Source organism: Lontra canadensis, unplaced genomic scaffold (assembly GCF_010015895.1).
Source record: "Lontra canadensis isolate GAN:19392208 unplaced genomic scaffold, GSC_riverotter_1.0 scaffold28, whole genome shotgun sequence".
In the NCBI taxonomy this organism is placed as follows: domain Eukaryota; kingdom Metazoa; phylum Chordata; class Mammalia; order Carnivora; family Mustelidae; genus Lontra; species Lontra canadensis.
The window spans coordinates 11,884,524-11,904,906 of NW_022631022.1; the positions used below are offsets into that span (position 1 = coordinate 11,884,524).

General features: G+C 34.1%; 1 protein-coding gene across 1 annotated transcript in view; it reads right to left on the reverse strand.

Annotated features, from left to right (window-relative positions):
• Positions 1–20,383, reverse strand: part of TEX9 (testis expressed 9) — a 61,771-nt gene that overhangs the window by 26,461 nt on the left and 14,927 nt on the right. The window contains exons 5-9 of the mRNA XM_032864884.1: positions 19,284–19,329; positions 18,237–18,319; positions 16,214–16,392; positions 13,292–13,374; positions 12,707–12,880 (exon numbers count right to left, since the gene is read on the reverse strand). Of these exons, the coding sequence (XP_032720775.1) occupies positions 12,707–12,880; positions 13,292–13,374; positions 16,214–16,392; positions 18,237–18,319; positions 19,284–19,329 (565 nt within the window). The remainder of the gene's footprint in view (positions 1–12,706; positions 12,881–13,291; positions 13,375–16,213; positions 16,393–18,236; positions 18,320–19,283; positions 19,330–20,383) is intronic.

The window sequence follows — 20,383 nt, forward strand, 5'->3', positions numbered from 1 at the left end:
CTGCTCCTCATTTTTACCTAGCCAGCACCCATCCATCCTTTAAGACTCAACAAGGGGTGTACAGGAGGGTTTTACCTCCTCCAAGAAGCCTTCCCTCATTCTACTCCCAGGGTAGATTAGGTACCCTTTCTTCAGAGCTTCTATAACAACTTAACACACATATGTCAGAACTGAAACTATCAGTTTACTTCATTTTCCCCACAATTAATATAAGCTCAGTGGCATAGAAGAGGCACTAATGACATATTTATTCACCTGAATTTATTTTGTAATATTTAACTCACTCTTCTTTGCATCCCCTACAATGCCTCATACAGAGCCTTATATACAACAGATATTCAATAAATAGCATGGAATTGAAATGATGCAGTTAAAAATACAGTTGTCTGTTTTCTTCTTCTATAATTTTTTTTTTTCTCCTGGCTGTATCACTGTGTTTTATTTGAAAACTGATCTCCCTGGCCCTAAGTAATTAAGGGCAAAACAAAACAAAACACAACAAAACACATGCTGCTCTTTATGTGGGTTTTTAAACAAATCAAACTGTGTATGAATACCATCTGCTATCACCAGCCTTCTTCACAGCTTTGTGGGTGGTAGCTACAGTAAGAGCAAGCTTGATTTATCTCACTGTTCACATGGAAAAGGCAGAGATTCTCATTAGCTACAAAGTCCACAGTTCTAGCTGCCTCATTTCAGCCTCCACCCATAAGAATAGGAAAATAAATCTTTGCCCTTCTCTTTCCTGCTGGTGACTTTGTAACCTACTTCATAGAAAAATGAAAACCATCCAACACCACATTATGTTCTTCTATCCATTAATCAACATGGCCCCCTTCTTGGGAGAAGAAAAAAGATAAGCATTAGAAAAGTAAAATACAAAATAAAGTATTCCCATATGAGCAAACCCACTAATGAAAGGGAAAACCTTACAAAAACTTGAAAACATTTCTGTTTTCAATCACACTCAAGTACTTTTTACAAAGTGCAAACAAGATACCAATATTTTTTATGAGAGAGGTTATAAACTGAAAATAATAAAGTAAATCTATTGTTAACAAAAAAATTAAGCAGTCTACATGTTGTTAGAGAAAAATTTTAGGAAAGATTTCAAGCCCTGAATTTTACATTAGCTTTAAAAGAAAAATCTAGATCGCCTAAAGAAATTAAAATCTCACTTTAAAACTTAAATCCAATGAGATCCAATGAGAAATAACTTGCCATTCTCTCTTAACTTTCAAAGCATTCATAAGGAACTGTGGGAAGTCAAGAACAGACAGAGCTATGTATCAGTAGCCACAGCACTGACAAAATGATAGCAAATGCTTTAAGAGTAACACAAATTGCCACAGTAATTCAGAAGAGAAATAACCAGATAAGAACAAATAAGTGATCGGATAAGGTTCTAGAAATAAGTGGCTAAGGTACAAAAAGCAATAAACTTGGACTCAGAGAACCTATGAGCTGTGGTAAACAGTTTCTGCATCTGAAATTGGTAGTAATGATATCTATGCCTAATTACTTATTCATATTTATCGAGGATTTACTATGTGCTAGGTACTCTTCTACATGAACGATGGGCACACAAAATTAAGAATATATATAATAGATAATTAGTACACCATGAAATGTAAGCTGGGGGAGAAGGGAATAAAGAACTGGGGAGAGGTGCAGATCTATGTAATAAAAACATATGACTACACACAACTATCGTATGTATGTGATAGCAATTTGTAAACTATATAGTATTAATCAAAGATAAGGGCCACTAATATCATGGCTTTGCAGGATACATATAATAAAAAATTTAAAAGCTTTCTTTGCAAGATAAAGACCTGAAGAAATTAAGAAAATGCTTTTGAGGAGTTTTGCTACAGAAACAAAAAAGAACAGAAGCATCTTTAGGAAATGATACAAACCTCAATTTTAACTGGAGTGAAAGATAAAAAGAGAGCAGACTTTTTTGTGTGTGTGAGTTACTAATGATAAGCATTGTGTGACATAACCCATGGTCAGAGAAACTTGTGGAATGTACCTACTGACTTTAATTTGACCAAAACAAACAAACAAACAAACAAACAAAACAAAACAGAGATTAAGGACTCTACCCATTATGAAACAGTAAGAACCTAAGATAAAAACACATTGTAAACAACCAAAAAAATAGTCAAAACATGTAAAATAACTATTTAGAGATAAAGGAAGATAATAGGATTATGATTCCTGAGAGAAGAGAAATACATGGAGTAGTCCTACAATCACTGCAGCGCTCTGCCTGGAGGCAATATCCACACTGTGGGTATGAGGAGGAGAAAAGAGCCAAGTTCTGCTGAGCTGAGGAGACAGAGATAGAAGCTGGAGAAGACTGAGGCAGCTGGAATTCTGAGAAGAGTTCAAATAAGGAGGAACTTCATTAGGAGAGAGCTTTAGGAATCTACACAGGATATCCTTTGAGTATACTGAGGACTAGGCCACACCTAGTGGCTTCTCTAGACACACCCAAGCCAAACTTAAAAACAGGCCTCGACGGGACTAAACTGGCAAAAAAAAATAACTTGTTTTCAAAGAGCACATTAAACACAGATATTCAAGAATACAATATTCACAATGACTAGTATCCAGTATAAAATCACTAACTAAACCAAGCAGCAGGAAAATGTGATTGATATCCAGAAGAAATATTCAACAGAAACAAATCCATAAATGAGAAATACAATGGATCCAGCAGACAAGACAGTCAAAACAGCTATTTTAATTATATATATTAATATAATGAGGACATAAATTAAGAATATAAAAAAGAATCAAATGGAACTTCTACAGATGAATACTATATCAAAATGAACACTTCACTTGGTTAAAAGTATATTATACACTGCAAAGAAAAGATCAGTGAGGGTGCCTGGGTGGCTCAGTGGGTTAAAGCCTCTGCCTTTGGCTCAGGTCGTGATCCCAGGGTCCTGGGATCCAGCCCCGTATCGGGCTCTCTGCTCAGCAGGGAGCCTGCTTTCTCCTCTCTCTGCCTGCCTCTCTGCCTGCTTGTGATCTCTGTCTGTCAAATAAATAAATAAATAAAATCTTAAAAAAAAAAAAAAAATCAGTTGACTACTGAAGACAGCAATAGAACCTATTCAAATAAAAAATATAAAGGAAAAAAGGCTAAGAACATCAGTGACTTAATGTCACTGATATATTATCAGTGGGATAATATCAAGTGATCTAACAAAAGTATAACTGTAGTTACAGGTTGGGGGAGGGAGAGACAGGGTACAGAAAAAATACTGCAATAAATAATGGCCAAAATTTTCCAAATTTGATGAACACTTATAAACCCACAGATTCAAAAAGTTCAACAAACTTCAAGCAGAATAAACACTTCCTACACAAAACTGAGAAAACACATCATTATGAAATTGCTGAAAACAAGTAACAAAGAGAATGTCTTAAAAACAAAGATGAAAGACATAAAAATAGAAGGTAGAAAGAAAAGAATTACTGTGAACTTTCTGTAAGAAATGACATAACCCAGAGGACAATAAAGTACTCTTTAAAGTACTAAAAGAAGACAGAAACTTTCAATTGATAATTCTGTATCTAGTAGAAAATATCCTTCAAAAATTTAAGGGGGTCCAAACACACACAATTGCATATGAAACTGGTGAAATCTGTCAGTTTCCAGATTTTAATACTAACCTATTAATATACTAGATGCTACCAATGAAGGAAACTGAGTGTAGGGTCCACAGGACCTCTATTTTTGCAGCTTCTGTGAATCTGTAATTTTCAAAAAAAAAAAACAATTAGTAAGGAAAAATACAGTCTTTTTTCAAAGAAACAAAAACAAGGAATCAGTGACTAGCAAACTGGCACTACAAAGATTGAAAGGGTAGTTATTTCAAGCAGGCATATAGAAAAACAGATCTAAAGAATGAAGAATACCAGAAATGGCAAATATAAAAGGCACTTCATATGTTAAGCTCTTTAAAATATAACTATTTAAAGAAATATTGTGGTAAGACCTCAATGTGAGGCAGGAATCCACCAAAACCCTTGAGAAGAACATAGGCAGCAACCTCTTTGACCTCAGCTGCAGCAACTTCTTCCTAGAAACATCGCCAAAGGTCAGGGAACAAGGGCAAAAATGAACCACTGGGACTTCATCAAGATCAAAAGCTTTTGCACAGCAAAGGAAATAGTCAACAAAATCAAAACACAACCGCCAGAGTGGGAAAAGATATTTGCAAATGACAAATCAGATAAAGGGATAGTTTCCAAAATCTATAAAGAACTTATCACTCAACACCCAAAGAAGAAATAATCCAACCAAGAAATGCACAAACATAAGGAATAACATGGAGGACATTAGGAGAAGGAAAGAAAAAGTGAATTGGGGGAAATCAGAGCAAGAGATGAACCATGAGAAACAAACTGAGGGTTTTAGAGGGGATGAGTTTGGGGGATGAGTGATCCTGGTGGTGGGTATTAAGGAAGGCACCTATGCATGGAGCACTGAGTGTTGTACATAAACAACAAATCTTGGAACACTGCATCAAAAACTAAGATACATCATTAAAAAATAATGATGTATTTTATGGTGACAAAAATAACACACACACACAAAAATGCGCAGAAGACATGAACAGACATTTCTGCAAAGATGACAACCAAATGTCCAACAGACACATGAAAAAGTGCTCAATATCACTCGGCATCAGGGAAATACAAATCAAAACCACTGTGAGATAACACCTCACACCACTCAGAATGGCTAAAATTAACAAGCTAGGAAATAACAAGTGTTGTCGAGGATGCAGAGAAAGGAGAACCTTCCTACATTGTTGGTGGGAATGCAAGCTGGTGCAGCCACTCTGGAAAACAGTATGGAGGTTCCTTAGAAAGTTGAAAATAGGGCACCTGGGTGGCTCAGTGGGTTAAGCCTCTGCCTTCGGCTCAGGTCATGATCTCAGGTTCCTGGGATCGAGTCCCGCATCGGGCTCTCTGCTCAGCAGGGAGCCTGCTTCCCTCTCTCTCTCTCTCTCTGCCTGCCTCTCTGTCTACTTGTGATCTCTCTCTGTCAAATAAATAAATAAAATCTTTAAAAAAAAAAAAAGTTGAAAATAGAGCTACTCTATGACCCAGCAATTGCACTACTGGGCATTTACCCCAAAGATACAAATGTAGTGATCTGAAGGGGCACATGCACCCCAATATTTATAGCAGCAATGTCCACAATAGCCAAACTATGGAAAGAGCCTAGATGTCCATCAACAAATGAATGGATAAAGATGTGGTGTATATATACAATGGAATACCATCAAAAAACTGAAATCTTGCCATTTGCAATGACATGGATGTAACTAGAGAGTATTATGCTAAGTGAAATAAGTCAATCAGAGAAAGACAATTATCATATGATCGCTCTGATATGAGGAATTTGAAAGGCAGGGCAGTGGTGGGGAGAAGGGAGGAAAAAACGAAACAAGGTGGGACTAGGGAGGGAGACAAGCCATGAGACTCTTAATCTCGGGAAACAAACTGAGGGGTACTGGAGGGGAGGGCTAAGGAGGGATAAGGTGGCTGGGAGATGGATACTGGGGAGGGTATGTGCCATGGTGAGTGCTGTGAACTGTTTAAGACTGATGATTCACAGACCTGTACCCCTGAAGCAAATAATACATTATAATGTTAATAAAAAAATAAAAAATAAAATTAAAATAAAATAAATACAAATTTTAAAAAACAGAATACTAACCCTGAAGTCAGGTTGAATTTACAGCCATAATATCTATCTTTGGATTTGGTTTTATGTTTTTACCCTTGATTTATGTGCATGCCTTCCTCAGCATCCCATATCTCAAGCAACATAAAGTAATGAATTGAGGGGAAAAAAAGTAAAAGCATAAAGGAAAAGAGGCAGAAACAAAACATACTGTTGTGAGGGTCTTATATGTGAAAGAATATAACATGATTTGAAGGCAGACTTTGATATGGTAAATATTTTTTTGTGTTTTATATAATTTTTATATAAAACTTTGTGTTTTATATAATTTATATAATTTATGCATGTAAATATATTTTATGTTTTTTGAGTTAAATATATAAAAATATAAGAGACACAGCCAACAGTGGAGAAAAAAATGAAATCCTAAAAAAATATTCAATTCAGAATCAGAAAAAAGTAACAAAGAACAGTTAGAAAAAAACAAGAAACAAACAGCAAGATGATAAATTTAAATATGAACATCAAAAATTGCATTAATGTGATTGATCTAAAAACATGCCAATAAGAGAGAGACCATCAAAGTGGATGAAAAAGCAACACCCAATTATACACTGGCTACAATAATAAGCCCATTGTCAATATAAAGGCAGATGAAGAGTAGAAAGTTGAAAAAAGATATACCAAGCAAACATGAAGCTGGAATTACTACACTAATATAAGACAAAGCAAGCAGATTCTGGAACAAGGAATGTTATTAGAAATTTTTAAAAAAGTATTTTGTAATTATAAAGACGTGTTAATCAAAAACACTATAATCCCAAATGTGCAGGCATTCAAAACAGAGACTAAAAATACATAAAGCCAAAACTGATATAACTGAAAGAGAAATAGACAAATCCACAATTTTTGTCAGAGATTACAGCACCAGCACCTCTCTCTCAATAACTGACAGAACACTTGAACAACACTATCAACAAATTTGCCCTAATATTTATAGAACACTCCATCCAACACAGCATACTATATATTCTTTTCAAATTACATGAAGTATTCACCAAAAGAAGCCAAATGCTGGCCTGTAAAACTGGTGAAGACAAATTTTAAAAGAATGAAATCATAAAATGTAGGTTCTCACACCACAGAATTAAATTACAAATTAAGAGAAAGACGTGAAAAATCCTCAATTATTTAGAAATTAAACAATATACTTCTAAATAATCTAAAAGGTCAAGAAAAATCATGAAGAAAATTAGAAAACACTCTGAACTTAATAAAAATAAAAAGACAACATCAAAATTTATGGAATACAGATAAAGCAGCACTTAAGAGGAAAATTTATAGCTTTAAAATGCTTATGTGGGCGTCTGGGTGGCTCAGTGGGTTAAGCCACTGCCTTCGGCTCAGGTCGTGATCTCAGGGTCCTGGGATCAAATCCCACATTGGGCTCTCTGCTCAGCAGGGAGCCTGCTTCCCTCCCTCTCTCTACCTGCCTGTCACTTGTGATCTCTCTCTGTCAAATAAATAAATAAAATCTTAAAAAAAAATAAAAAATAAATAAAATGCTTATGTAAGAAGAAAAGTAGAAAATCAGTTGTCTAAATTTCTATCTTAAGAATCCTGAAATGAGGGGCATCTGGGTGGCTCAGTGGATTGAGCCTCTGCCTTTGGCTCAGGTCATGATCTCCGGGTCCTGGGATAGAGTCCTGCATCAGGCTCTCTGCTTGACAGGGAGCCTGCTTCCTTTTCTCTCTCTCTCTCTCTGCCTGCCTCTCTGCCTACTTGTGATCTCTGTCAAATAAATAAATAAAATCTTAAAAAAAAAAAAAAAAGAATCCTGAAATGAAATTAATCCCAAATAAGAATTAAGGAAATGCTAAAGGGTAGAAATCAATGAAATAGAAAACTGACAAAAAGAGCAAAGTCAATGAAGCTAAATACTAACTCACAGAAAAGAGAAATTATTAATATCAAGAGTGAGATAGGTGTCATTAGGACAGATAATGCAGGCATTATAAATATAATAAGGGAATATTAGGGACAAATTTATACCAATAAATTTGATAACTAAAATGAGATGGAAAAATTTCTTAAGAAACACAAATTACCAAAACTAACTCAAACAGTAATAAAAAAATCAAAATAGACTCATCCACTAAATAAACTGATCATTAGAATCCTTCCACAAAGAAAATTCCACTCCACATGGTTTTATTGAATGATCACTTGTATCAAACTATAGATCAATGAACATATAAATCAATGTAGCAGAATAGTCTAGAAATAGACTCACATATATGGTCAATTCATTTTCTACACAGGTGCCATGGTAATTAAATTGACAAAGACTAGTATTGTCAACAAATGCTGACTGTATGAAAAATACAATAAAATTTGACCTTTATTCCCATGCCATATAAACAAAATTAACTTAAAATAGATTAAAGATTTATTCATGTACTATATATATGTATACAAACACACACACATACATAAAGGCTAAAACCATAAAACTCCTGTAAGAATACATGAAGATTTTCTCCCATGGGGTGGGCAAAGATTTCTTGAATAAGATGAAAAAAGCACAAACTAGAAATAAAGTAAAATAAAATATTGGAGTTCATCAAAATTTAACACTCTTTTGAAAAACACTGTCAAGAAAATTTTAAAAAGCCAAGTATGATTGGAAGAAACTATTCACTATATATATTCTAGCAAAAGAATTATAGAAGGAAATATAAGTAAGTCCTACCTCAACTCAATACATTTTTAAATGGGCAAAAGGTTTGAACAGACCAAAGAAGATATATGCGTGGCCAATATGCATATGAAAAGATACTCAAGGGCGCCTGGGTGGCTCAGTGGGTTAAGCCTCTGCCTTCAGCTCAGGTCATGATCTCAGGGTCCTGGGATCGAGGCCCGCATAAGATCTCTGCTCTGCAGGGAGCCTGCTTCCCCTCCTCTCTCTGCCTCTCTCTCTGCCTACTTGTGATCTCTCTCTCTCTGTCAAATAAATAAATAAATAAATAAAACCTTTAAAAAAAAAAAAGATGCTCAAGACCAATAGTTGTAAAGGAAATACAAATTAAAATAATAATGACATACTAATCTAGCTAAAGTGGTTTAATGGTTAAAATTCAAAAGACTGACAATACCAATTGCTGATGAAGACACAGACTAACTGGAACTCTCATATATTGCTGATGGGAATGAAAAATGGTACAATTACTTTGGAACTGTTTAGCAGTTTCTTATTAAGTTAAACATATACTTTCTGTTATACCCAGAAATCAGGAGTGATGTTGGATGTCCCTGTATAAAAACACGTATCTATATAAAAATTTGTATATGAAAATCCATAGTGGCTTTATTTCTAATAGTCCAAAGTTAGAAACAACTCAAATGCTACCAAAAAATAAACAAAGTACATCTATAAAAAAACACTACTCAGTAATATAAGGGAATGAGCCACAAAATATGCAACAATGTTAACGAATATCAAAATCATTAGGCTGAACAAAAGAAGCCAGCCATAAAAAAGTACATACTTACGATTCTATCTAAACGAAGTTCTAGAACAGGGAAAACTAGTCTGTAATGAAGGAATGCAGATCACTGGTTGGGCCATGGTTGGAGGTTGCAGATTTAGGGGAAGGGAGACAAAGGAAATTTTGGGGAGGTGATAGAAATTTTATCTTGATAGCAGTGGTGGTTATAAAGATAAACTATTTTGTCAAAGCTCAATTAATTGTACAATTAAAACAAGTATATTTAATTGTATTTATTTCTCAGAAAAGTTTTAAAACAGATCATTAACTGAAAAACAAAATTCAAGGCTGAAATAAAATGTTTTCTGTTTTTATGTTTTAGAAATAGCTCCACCTGTAAGTGTAATATGTATAGGAATTTTTCAAATAATTGGCTTTTATAGGTTTATAGAAGTAGTTCCATCAAACTCAAGCTCTGTTTTGCATTTCTATCAACTGTACATTGAGGTTTGTTTTTAGAGATATGTAGTGAGCAGAATTAGCCAAAAAAAAAAAAAAAAAAAAAAGACTCATTCTTGAGTTCCACACAACCCATGAGAGTTGTTAGGCCTCTCTTCCTGGTAGGTAGATAAGGATTCGAGATGGGAAGTTCAGAGCTAATGAAAGTCATAAAAATCTTCAGATAGTCAATGTATCATAACAGCTTAGAATGTTCACTGAATCAAAGGTTTCAAATATTTAACTCTAAACAGCCTATGTGTTTAAGACCACTTAATTCTGAGAGCCTGGAGAAAGAGTCTACATGATTTGTAGGAAGAACAGAGACTTTGGAGTCAGACGAACATGGTTTGAAACTTATTCTGCCACTACCTGTATGACCCTGGGCACTTTGTTTCACCTCTCAGACTCAGTTTCTCTTCTGTAAAATGTTTTGCCTGACACATAGTACTAAAAAAAAAAAAAAAAAAAAAAAAAAAAGTTAGTTTCATTTCTGCCCACACAAAGGTAGAGTTATAATCAACATAGTCTTTTGGGAACATTAATCTATTGCTAGATATAATGGGTAAGGAAAAGAGGACATAAAATAACCAGTGAGGAGGATTCAAAAATAAGATAATAATAGCCTGAATCAAGAAGGGGCAATGGAAATTGAAAAGAAAAAATGAATGCAAAACATTTGAAGAATGCATAGGTTGGATATAAAGGCCAGGAACAAGAAGAGAATCAAAGATGTAGGCAAGGTTTCAAGATTATGTTAAATGGCAATGAAGATATGACCAGAAACTTGGTAGCATGTTGACAAAAATGATAAAGTATCATAAAAAATAAAAACAACGGTTTCCCAGATACAACAGTTTTTTTCTTAGAACACTTGTCTATATTTTTTAGACTGACATATGAACCACATAGGAATCACATATGTAATTTTAAATTTTCTAGCAGCTACTTTAAAAAGAAGTAAAATTTTAATACTATACTTCACTTATCCCAATATATCCAAAATATTTTAGTCTGTAATCAATATAAAAATATTCTTTTTTTATTCTTCATTAAGTCTTCAAAGTCTGATATTTACTTTAAACTTACAGCATGCTACAATTTGGACTAGCCACATACAGTGAGCTACCAACTTGAATAGTACTGACGTACACTATTAGATACTATAATTATTTGATTTCCAGATATATAGGTACTAAAAATGTGGTATATCCATCAATGTTACACTATCCAGTAATGAAAAGGAATAAACTACAACATGGATTAACCTCAACTGCCTTATGCAAGTGAAAAAAACAGACTCAAAAGCCTGCTGACTCTATGTGATTCTATTTACATGACATGCTGGAAAAGGCCAAAATGTAAGAACCAAAACCAGATCAGTGGTTGCTTTGGACTGGAAGTAGGAGGAAGACTTGACTAAATTCATAAGGGAATTCTTAGGGATGGTGGAACTGTTCTGTATCTCAATTATGGTGACAGTTAAATAACTATTTGTTGAAACTCACAGAACTGTATACTTAAAATGGGTGATTTACTATATACAAATTTTATCTCAATAAAGCCAATGTTAAGAAATTTATTATCAGAGATAATACTAATTATACAAGACCAAAATGGTCAGAAACATACTTTTTCATGAACATGCTAAAGAAAAATACAGTAATGATGGCATAATTTCTTACTCCTTAAGTCTCTTATATGATATTTTTATCATAAGTCTTACAAAGTAATACTGTACAGTATGTTTTGTTTTTATTATCTCAATGGTACGTTAATATGATTTTTAATGAAACAGCTTATTTAAAATATATTATCCAGTTAGATTTGACACCAAAAGCACAAATAACTGAAGAAAAATTAGATACACTAGATTTCAAAATTTAAAAATTTTGTGCTTCAAAGGACACTGTAAAGAAAATGAAGAGACAACTCTAAGAATAGGAGAGGTATTTAGAAATCATATATGTGATGAGGGACTTGTATTTAAAATATATTAAAAAACATTTACTACTCAATAATTTAAAAATTCCAATTTAAACAGTGGGCAGAGGATTTGATCAGACATTCTCCAAAGAAGATATACAAATGGCCAAAAAACATATGAAAAGATGCTCAATATCTTTAGTTATCAGAGAAATGCAAATCAAAATGATTTAACCACCTCACATGGGCTATAACCAAAAAGATAATCTAACATGTGTTAGTAAGAATGTATAGAAAATGGAACCCTTACACACTACTGGTGGAAATGTTCAAATCATACAGCTAGCTAGGAAAATAGTCAACAATTTTTCAAAAGGTTAAACACAGGGTTACCATATGATTCAACGATTCTACTCTTAGGTATATACCCAAGACAAATGAAAACATATGTCCACACAAAAACTTGTATGTTAATGTTCACAGGAGCATTATTCAAAATAGCCAAAAAGCGGAAATGACAGAAATGTCCATCAACTGATAAACAGATGTTTTATATCCATATAATGGAATATTACTTTATAAAAAAGAATGAAGTACTGATATGTACTACAACATGGGTGAACCTCAAAAACATTCTTAAAAGATGTCAGTCACAAAATACCTCATATTGTATGATTCTACACATAGCATGTCCAAGTGTCTAAGAGAGGCAAATCTACCAACAGAAAACAGATTAGAAGTTGCCTAGAGCTGGAGGGGACTGAGAGAAGACTGGGGTACAGTGGCTAAAGAGTATGGAGTGTCTTTTTTGGGGTGATGAAAATGTTCATCATGGTGACGGCTACACAATCCTTGAATATACTAGAATCCACCGAACTGTGTATTTTAAAAAGGTGATTCGTACTGCATGTGAACTGTATTTCAATAAAGCTATTAAAAATATTCTTATATGGTGAAAGACTTTTAGTAAATATTAACAAAATAACTGAACAAAAGTGGTGCCCACACAAACATGTAACTTTAATGTTTTATAGTATCTTTAACATTAGGTCCAGAAAGCAAGCAAAATTATTACCTTTTCTACTGAAGACAGCTGTTGCTGTAATCCATCACATTTTTTATTCAGCTCTTCAAAAAGAGTTTTATATTTTTCTGTTTGAGACTGTTGCAAATTAATTGTTCGTTGCTGTCTCACACGATCTTCTTCAAAGTTTTTTATTTGAGACTTTAAATCCTGAATTTCATTTTCCTATATGTAGGAAATTATAGATTATATGAAAAAATGCACAAGGTTTGGTATCACAACATAAAGCAGAAAACAAAATGGAGCGTCATATGATTTGAGATATTTATATTCACTCCACAAAGAAAAACAAACTGCATTCCATTTTCATCCTCAAAAACGGAAGTCAGATGTTTTATTTTTATTTAATAGCTTACAGTTGTAAATCTTATACAGAAAATTCTAACTGCTAACAAGTATTTAATATTCTTTAGCTCAGAGAAAAATTCAACATCTCAAAATAGAAATTCAGTATTTACATACAATTAATTCAAAATTTAACTGTAAATTACATCTCAATGAATATATTTTAAAAATAATTGAAACTGCTCCTAAAAATCTTTGAATATTAGAGAATTTATTTTGAGAGGTTTTTACCTTTTTATTGCATTCATATACAACATTATCCAATTCCTCCTGCATAACACGGAGTTTGGCCTTTAGAAATCTGTTCTGGGCTTCTGCAGATTTAAATAATTACATTTATTGTCTTTCACTGAATTTAAGATCAATTGCAAGACAGACCATTATTTTATGAGGAAAAAATGTGGAAGATGGGGAATTTATCAGGAGATCCCTCTCTGAGAACAGTAAAGACACTAAACACCCATACTATAAAGATAAATGAAAAATGAATCCACCCAACAGAGAGGAACTGTTCACATCTCAACCTGAAACTGAGTAAAGAAAGGAAAAACAACCAAAAACTCTCCTGAGAATCTGAACCACAAACCCGTACTCACATTAAGTCTGCAGATTGAATGTGTACTTTACCAACATGATTCAAAATACCTCAGTCAGAATTTAAAGGGGTTTCAGGCTGGTAATGTCCCTAGGTGTTTGGCAGAAACAAACATAAAACCTCTCTAGCAAAACTCAACTTCAATCTCAGCCATTGGGATTACAAAATACCAGTGACCATAACACCTATCCCGATTTCACAGAAGTTAAAATGTAGTCTATGTGCCTCAGAAGCAAAGAAATACCTTACTGCTGAAGCTTTCTCCCACCGTCCCTAAGATCTACCTTTGGTATTTCATTGCTACCTAAAAATCTTTATTCAGTGATATCAGCAATAAATCTTTGATATTTCTAGAACTATATAAGTAAATAAAGTGAAAAATGAACTTAAAACTCACTCCATAATTCATTTGATCATTTATCTAAAAAATATCTATTAAGTCTCTATAATGTCCCAGGCATAGTAGGGATAAGACAAGCTTTGCCTTCATGGATCTTATCTTGAACGAACACTCAGAATCGTCTCTGAGGAGTCATTAGGATATATCCCAACAGAGCACAGAACATCTCCATACACACTTCCCACTCCAAAGCTCTTCTTACTAAATGCTCCCAGTGTTACCATGGAGCTAATTAATGGTGACTAGCTCTAACCCACCTAGACCTCTTTAGCCTCAAATCTCCCTTCAAGCCTCTCATGTACAGGATAGAAGGGAAATGATACATTTAAAAATGTGTAGTTTGCAGTAGCTGGTCTGCAAAGGAGGAAGGAGGAAGAATGGGAGAGCATGACTTGACCATCTCTATCTCTCCCCCAACCAACCTCAGTGTCACGAAGGAGACGAATGCTCTCACCTCTCCAGGCCCAGAGCATTAACTTCCCATCCCCGTTTCCCTCTGACTTTAGTCTTAGAGAGCAGTATGTGCTACTAAGCTACTTTTGATCTTTTCCTCTTGCCTATATAGCCATTCAGGCAATCATATGGATAAGAGAAAACTCCCCCAGAAGGGGCGATACCTTGGCCAAATAGTCTGGAAAGGGAAGGCAGGGAGGCAACGTGGCAGACAGATGATTCAGCAATAAAAAGGAAGTAGCAATTTAAGGTAGTTTGTACTGGTTCTGTGTATCTAAAAGCAGGAATAATTCTAACAGGGTCATGGGTGACTATGTCCTGAAGAACAGTCAAGGTGTGACCACTGTGTCCTTGAAGGCATCTTGACAGAGACATAAAGGCAACTTCCTGCTTCACTTAACTTCTCTTCTGAAAAGTACCCCCAGAAAGCTTAAATAAGTCAGTAAATGTAATAAATTCGTAAATAAATTGCTCATTTATGACTAGCATGTAGCAAAATAATCATTACACATATAAATTGTTATGGTTTTCACAGAATCAACAGAATTTTAAAGATAAATCTTATGACTATTTCATACAAACTGCTATATTTCTAAATGAGGAAATTGCTATTATAGAGAGGCTAAGTGGCTTGCCTGAAGTCACAACTATAGTTCAGTACTAACCATGTTCAAATACATGTAATTGTCTTATTCTGTTTATAAACACATGGGTAGCTCCTCACAAATTCAACAGTTCTAGAGGCATTACTGGTAACTAAATTCTGGTTTTAGATGATCTAAACTTGGTATTATTTTTCAAAGTGATATGCAGAGAATGAGTTTATAAGAAAGAAAATTACATTTACTAGAAAACTAATGTGATTATTTTAACTGATGCCACATCAACCATTCATTTATCCTTTGAACATGCAGTAAGTAAAATATACTATCAATAAATGAAAGAAATTCAAAGAAACATTGGATTTAAAAAATTATTTTAATGTGGGTCGCCTGGGTGACTCAGTTGGTTAAGCGTCTCTTGACTTTGGCCATGATCTCAGAGTTGTGAGATGGAGTCCTGCATTGGGATCTGCACTGGGCATGAAGCTTGCTTAAGATTCTCTCTCTCCTTCTCCTTTTGCCCCCCCCCCAAATTATTTTAATGTTTTCATGATAAGCTATGAGGCATGTTAACCTTAGTTGCAATGTCGTTAATGAAACTGATACCATATAGTCTTTTTTTTTTTTTTTTTTAGATTTATTAAGGTGGGCAGGGCCATGGGAGAGAGAGAGAGAGAGTCTCAAGCAGACTCCGCCATGAGTGTGGAGTCTAACACAGGGCTCAATCCCAGCGCCCTGAGATCATGCCCTGAGCTGAAATCAAGAGCTAGTTCTTAACCAACTGAGTCATCCAGGCACCCTCCATATAGTCTTTTTCATTTTTACTTTTTATAATGGAAAATGTCAAACATATGTAAAAGTAGAGAGATTATATCAATGAAAATAACCACTTTCCCATCACCCATATTCAACAATTATCGATTCAAAACCAATTTTACTTCATTTATAATTCCACTCAGTCCTCCTACCATCATGTCCCACTAGATGATTTTTGAAACAAATGCAAGGTATCACAATACATTTTTTAAATGCAAAAAAAATTGTTCCTAAATACCTTTTTCTAAGTAACTGTGATATAAGGATAAAAAGAAAAGAAAGCTTACCTATTCCAATGTCGTTACTAACACCACAAAAAATATCATCATCTATATAATCAGGCAAACCTTCTTCCTCGAGTTGCCCTTCAATTTTGCTAATTGTTTTTGCAAGAGAAAAGTCTGAGAAATCCTCTGGAATAGCAACATCATTGGCAGTCTGTACATCAGAGTATTTCAATTTTATACTATAAATAAACACACACATATATATACACATTCATATATTACATACAATGTCAATATATAAAGGAGATAGGACTTTTTTATTCAAATAACAAAGCAGATCAAAATTATTAATTTTAAATTTATGATGAAATCTACAATTGACACTTTGAAGGATGATATTATAAAAGACTTAGTCGACTTTCAATTTTTATGAATCACACAGCTAACAGAGTTAGAGAAGGCTTATGAAGCCAGTTTGTCTAGACATTGCCTCCAAACAAGTAAACACCAAAACTCAAGAGTGCTGAACTTAGCCTCCCAGGTCAAATCCATACTGTCGCTTTTAAATTACACACTGCTCAAGAATCACTACATAAATTGATATTGCTTCTAGCCATTATTCTGCAAACACTGAAAAAATTTAGAGTGGGGGTACCTGGGTGGCTCAGTGGGTTAAAGCCTCTGCCTTCGGCTCAGGTCATGATCCCAGGGTTCTGGGATAGAGCCTCACATTGGGCTCTCTGCTCAGCAGGGAGCCTGCTTCCTCCTCTCTCTCTGCCTCCTCTCTGCCTACCTTGTGATCTCTCTGTCAAATAAATAAATAAAATCTTTAAAAAAAAAATTAGAGTGAACAGCTATTAGCTCAATCAAAATCAACTTTTTTTTCCACCTAAAGAAACATAGCCCAACCAGAATCAAAGCCAAACAAAAAATTAGATTTTTTTTTTAAGATTTATTTATTTAACAGACAGAGATCACAAGTAGGCAGAAAGGCAGGCAGACAAAGAGAGAGAGGAGGAAGCAGGCTCCCTGCTGAGCAGACAGCCTGAAGCGGGGCTCGATCCCAGGACCCTGAGATCATGACCAGAGCCAAAGGCAGAGGCTTAACCCACTGAGCCACCCAGGTGCCCCTAGATTTTATTTTCTTAACAAGGGAAGAAATATGAAATAAAAGTCACTAGTAAAGGCATTAAGGAATGGGCCAGCCCTAATCATTAAGTTTATGGTTCTGAAAACCTTATTTTTAACTTTTTACTAAAGCTTAACTTACTTTTATAACACAAGCAAAGCCTTCAGAATTTTGTTCAGAAAAACAATCTTTTATTTAAAAAGTAATTTTGAAGTCTGAAAATAAGATAACCAGTTATGTTAGTTCTCTTTTCTTCTATTTTAGATTTATTTTCTCTTAATAATTGCTTCATTTTTTTTCCTTCTTTTATTCAAAAAACAAAAAAGTTATTTAGCCAATTAAAAGACACAAACATTAACAAAGATTTTTCTAGGATTATAATGTAATTATCATTTTGGGTAAGTAACACATTTAATAAAAAGAAGCTGGTTGGTATAATACACGGCATGTGTAACCTTCCTTTTTTAGGTCTCCTATTCTAAAGAACTTCTTGGTCCCCTTTACAACTTAAAATACTAAGAACAGTCTTGAATTATTTCTCACCAAAAACAACAGAATGTAAATTACAATGACACAATAGTCTTACTTAGAGCACACCAGATTATTCTGTATGTCAATATATGCGATAATGTATAGTGTTCTATTAAAAGCTCAAAAAAGTACACTTGTCAGAGAAGGACACCCATGTTCTAGTCTAAGTTGTAAGAAAATATTTAACACTTAAAAATTTGAAATGTGGTGATTTTGCTTAAGAGAAAAACGTAAAACATTTAGTAACTATTGCAAGACATTTCCGAGTAGAACATGTTTTAAATTATTCAGTGCAGATAAAATATACACAGTGTAAGATATAAAAAGATCTGGAGAAACCGATAGAGCTTAATAATTAAAATGATGGTACTGTGAATCATCAAACTAAAGAAAGAAAATAATAATTTTAAAACTGTACTATACCTTGAATTTGTTTTTCTTCCTTTATTTGCAGAGCGCAGTTTGTTTGGAACCTTGTTTACTGCATCAACATCTTTGGTCCTTGGCTACATCAAAAGAATTTAAATTACTGATTAATTAGATTCTAATCATTTGTCATGGAAAGCAATTTTGTAATATACAGAACTGTGAGTTTACTACACAGAAGAATTGCTATTTTCATGTTATTAATCAAATTATATTTTAAAGAATCCCAGAAACATATAGCTGGAAAAGACCTAGATATCACTAGCAGCAACAGATTCAATGATAAGGAAAATGAGGCTCCAAAATTCAAGGATATTCTGCTAGCTAGTGAACATTACACTGGATGTTCTGGCTCACAGAATTTAGCTCTCCTCACTGATTATTCCCCAGACAGACCTGCACATATACTGTTCCCTTGGCTTAGATCCCAGTAGGTGGGGAACTTGTAGATCCCAATTTGCCTAGCACCTGCAAGAGTGTTCTATCTATACACTGTAAATATCTAAATGAATGAATAACCTCTCAAATTACCTCCTTTGTATAGAAATACTTTTCTTTTTTGGGTGGTGTATGTGGTAAATTTGGGCTTCAGAGAGAAAACTAAAAATGCTTACATTACAGATTCATTTTACTTAAAATTTTTTCTAATATATATCCAAATTGTTCAATGAAATTATGAGACAAAAAAGCATTCAAATTTATTTTATGAGCAACATGAAGGCATCTAAGTATCAAGGCTTATACTCTATTTCTATAGTCATACTCTTCCGTTTTATTCTAAGAAAAGTCTAAAAAATAACCTAAATTCTACAGAATGTAATTATATTTACGGAAAGTTTAATTTTTTAAAAACATTTTATTTATTTATTTGAGAGCCCACAAGCAGGTGGAGCAGGAGGTAGAGAGAGAGGGAGAAGCAGGCTCCCCACTGAGCAGAGAGCCCAGTGCAGGGCTTGATCCCAGGACCCTGGATCATGACCTGAGCTGAAGGCAGAGGCTTAACCCACTGAGCCACCCAGGTGCCTCAAAAGTTTGATTTCATACCTTAGTTTCTGAATGCAGATGAACTATCCCTTCAGACAACAGATCTCTACAGACCAAAAATAAACATTATACATTAATAATAGATGTTACTAAACAGAGACACAATAAAATTCAACAGTAATTATATGTAAAAGGGAAAACAGACAACTAGCAAGTAGACGTTGCTATGATTCTAGTTATGCACATGTTAATTAATTTTGATAAGTGTCACAAACAACAAAAGTTTTTTGGTTAAATAATTCACTTTTGAGAAGATATACCATAATATGAATATTTTTGTAGGGAAATAGAGCACAAATTTTGACAAATAAAAATCATAAGGAGTGATTACTGGTAACCCACAGGGATTATCGATTTTACAAAATGATTCACTACAAGGCTTTTAGTGTGAGCTCATCCAATGTTATCCTTTGTAAATGTATTCAAATACGTGGTCACTGTCTGTTTTCCCCATTACACTGTGAACTCCATGAGGGTAGGAATCATGTCTGCCTTGTTTGCTCTATGCCTAGTACTTGGCATGGTACGTAGCATATGAGCTCTTAAACTGTGACTGAGTATTTGTTAAATGCATGAATAAATGTATCTAAAATACAACTCACTTTTTTAACATTTCACATTCCTTTTTTATTGAAGTGTAATTGACATACAATAGCCTATTAGTTTCAGGTATATGTCATAGTGATTCAGTATTTTTCTATATTACAAAATGGTCCCCACAACAAGTCTAGTTACCATCTCTTACCATACAAAGTTGTTATAGTATTACTGACTACATTCACTGGACTGTACATTACATTGCCATGACTAACTCATTACTGGAAGTTTGACCTCTAAAATACACTCATTTTTATGCAGTTTTCAAAATATGTTTTTATTTCAAACAAAGAGTGTTTATGGGGTCTTGCACTTTATGGCCCGTGGGCTGAATCCACCCGCAACCATTCATTTCACATCATATATGGCTGTTTTCTCACTGTAACAGCAAGGCTGACTAGTTATGACAAAGACTGTAAAGCCCACAAATACAAAAATATTTATTATCTGGCTCTTTATTGGAAGAGTTTGCCTACACCTGATCGATTGTCTTGACTATCCCT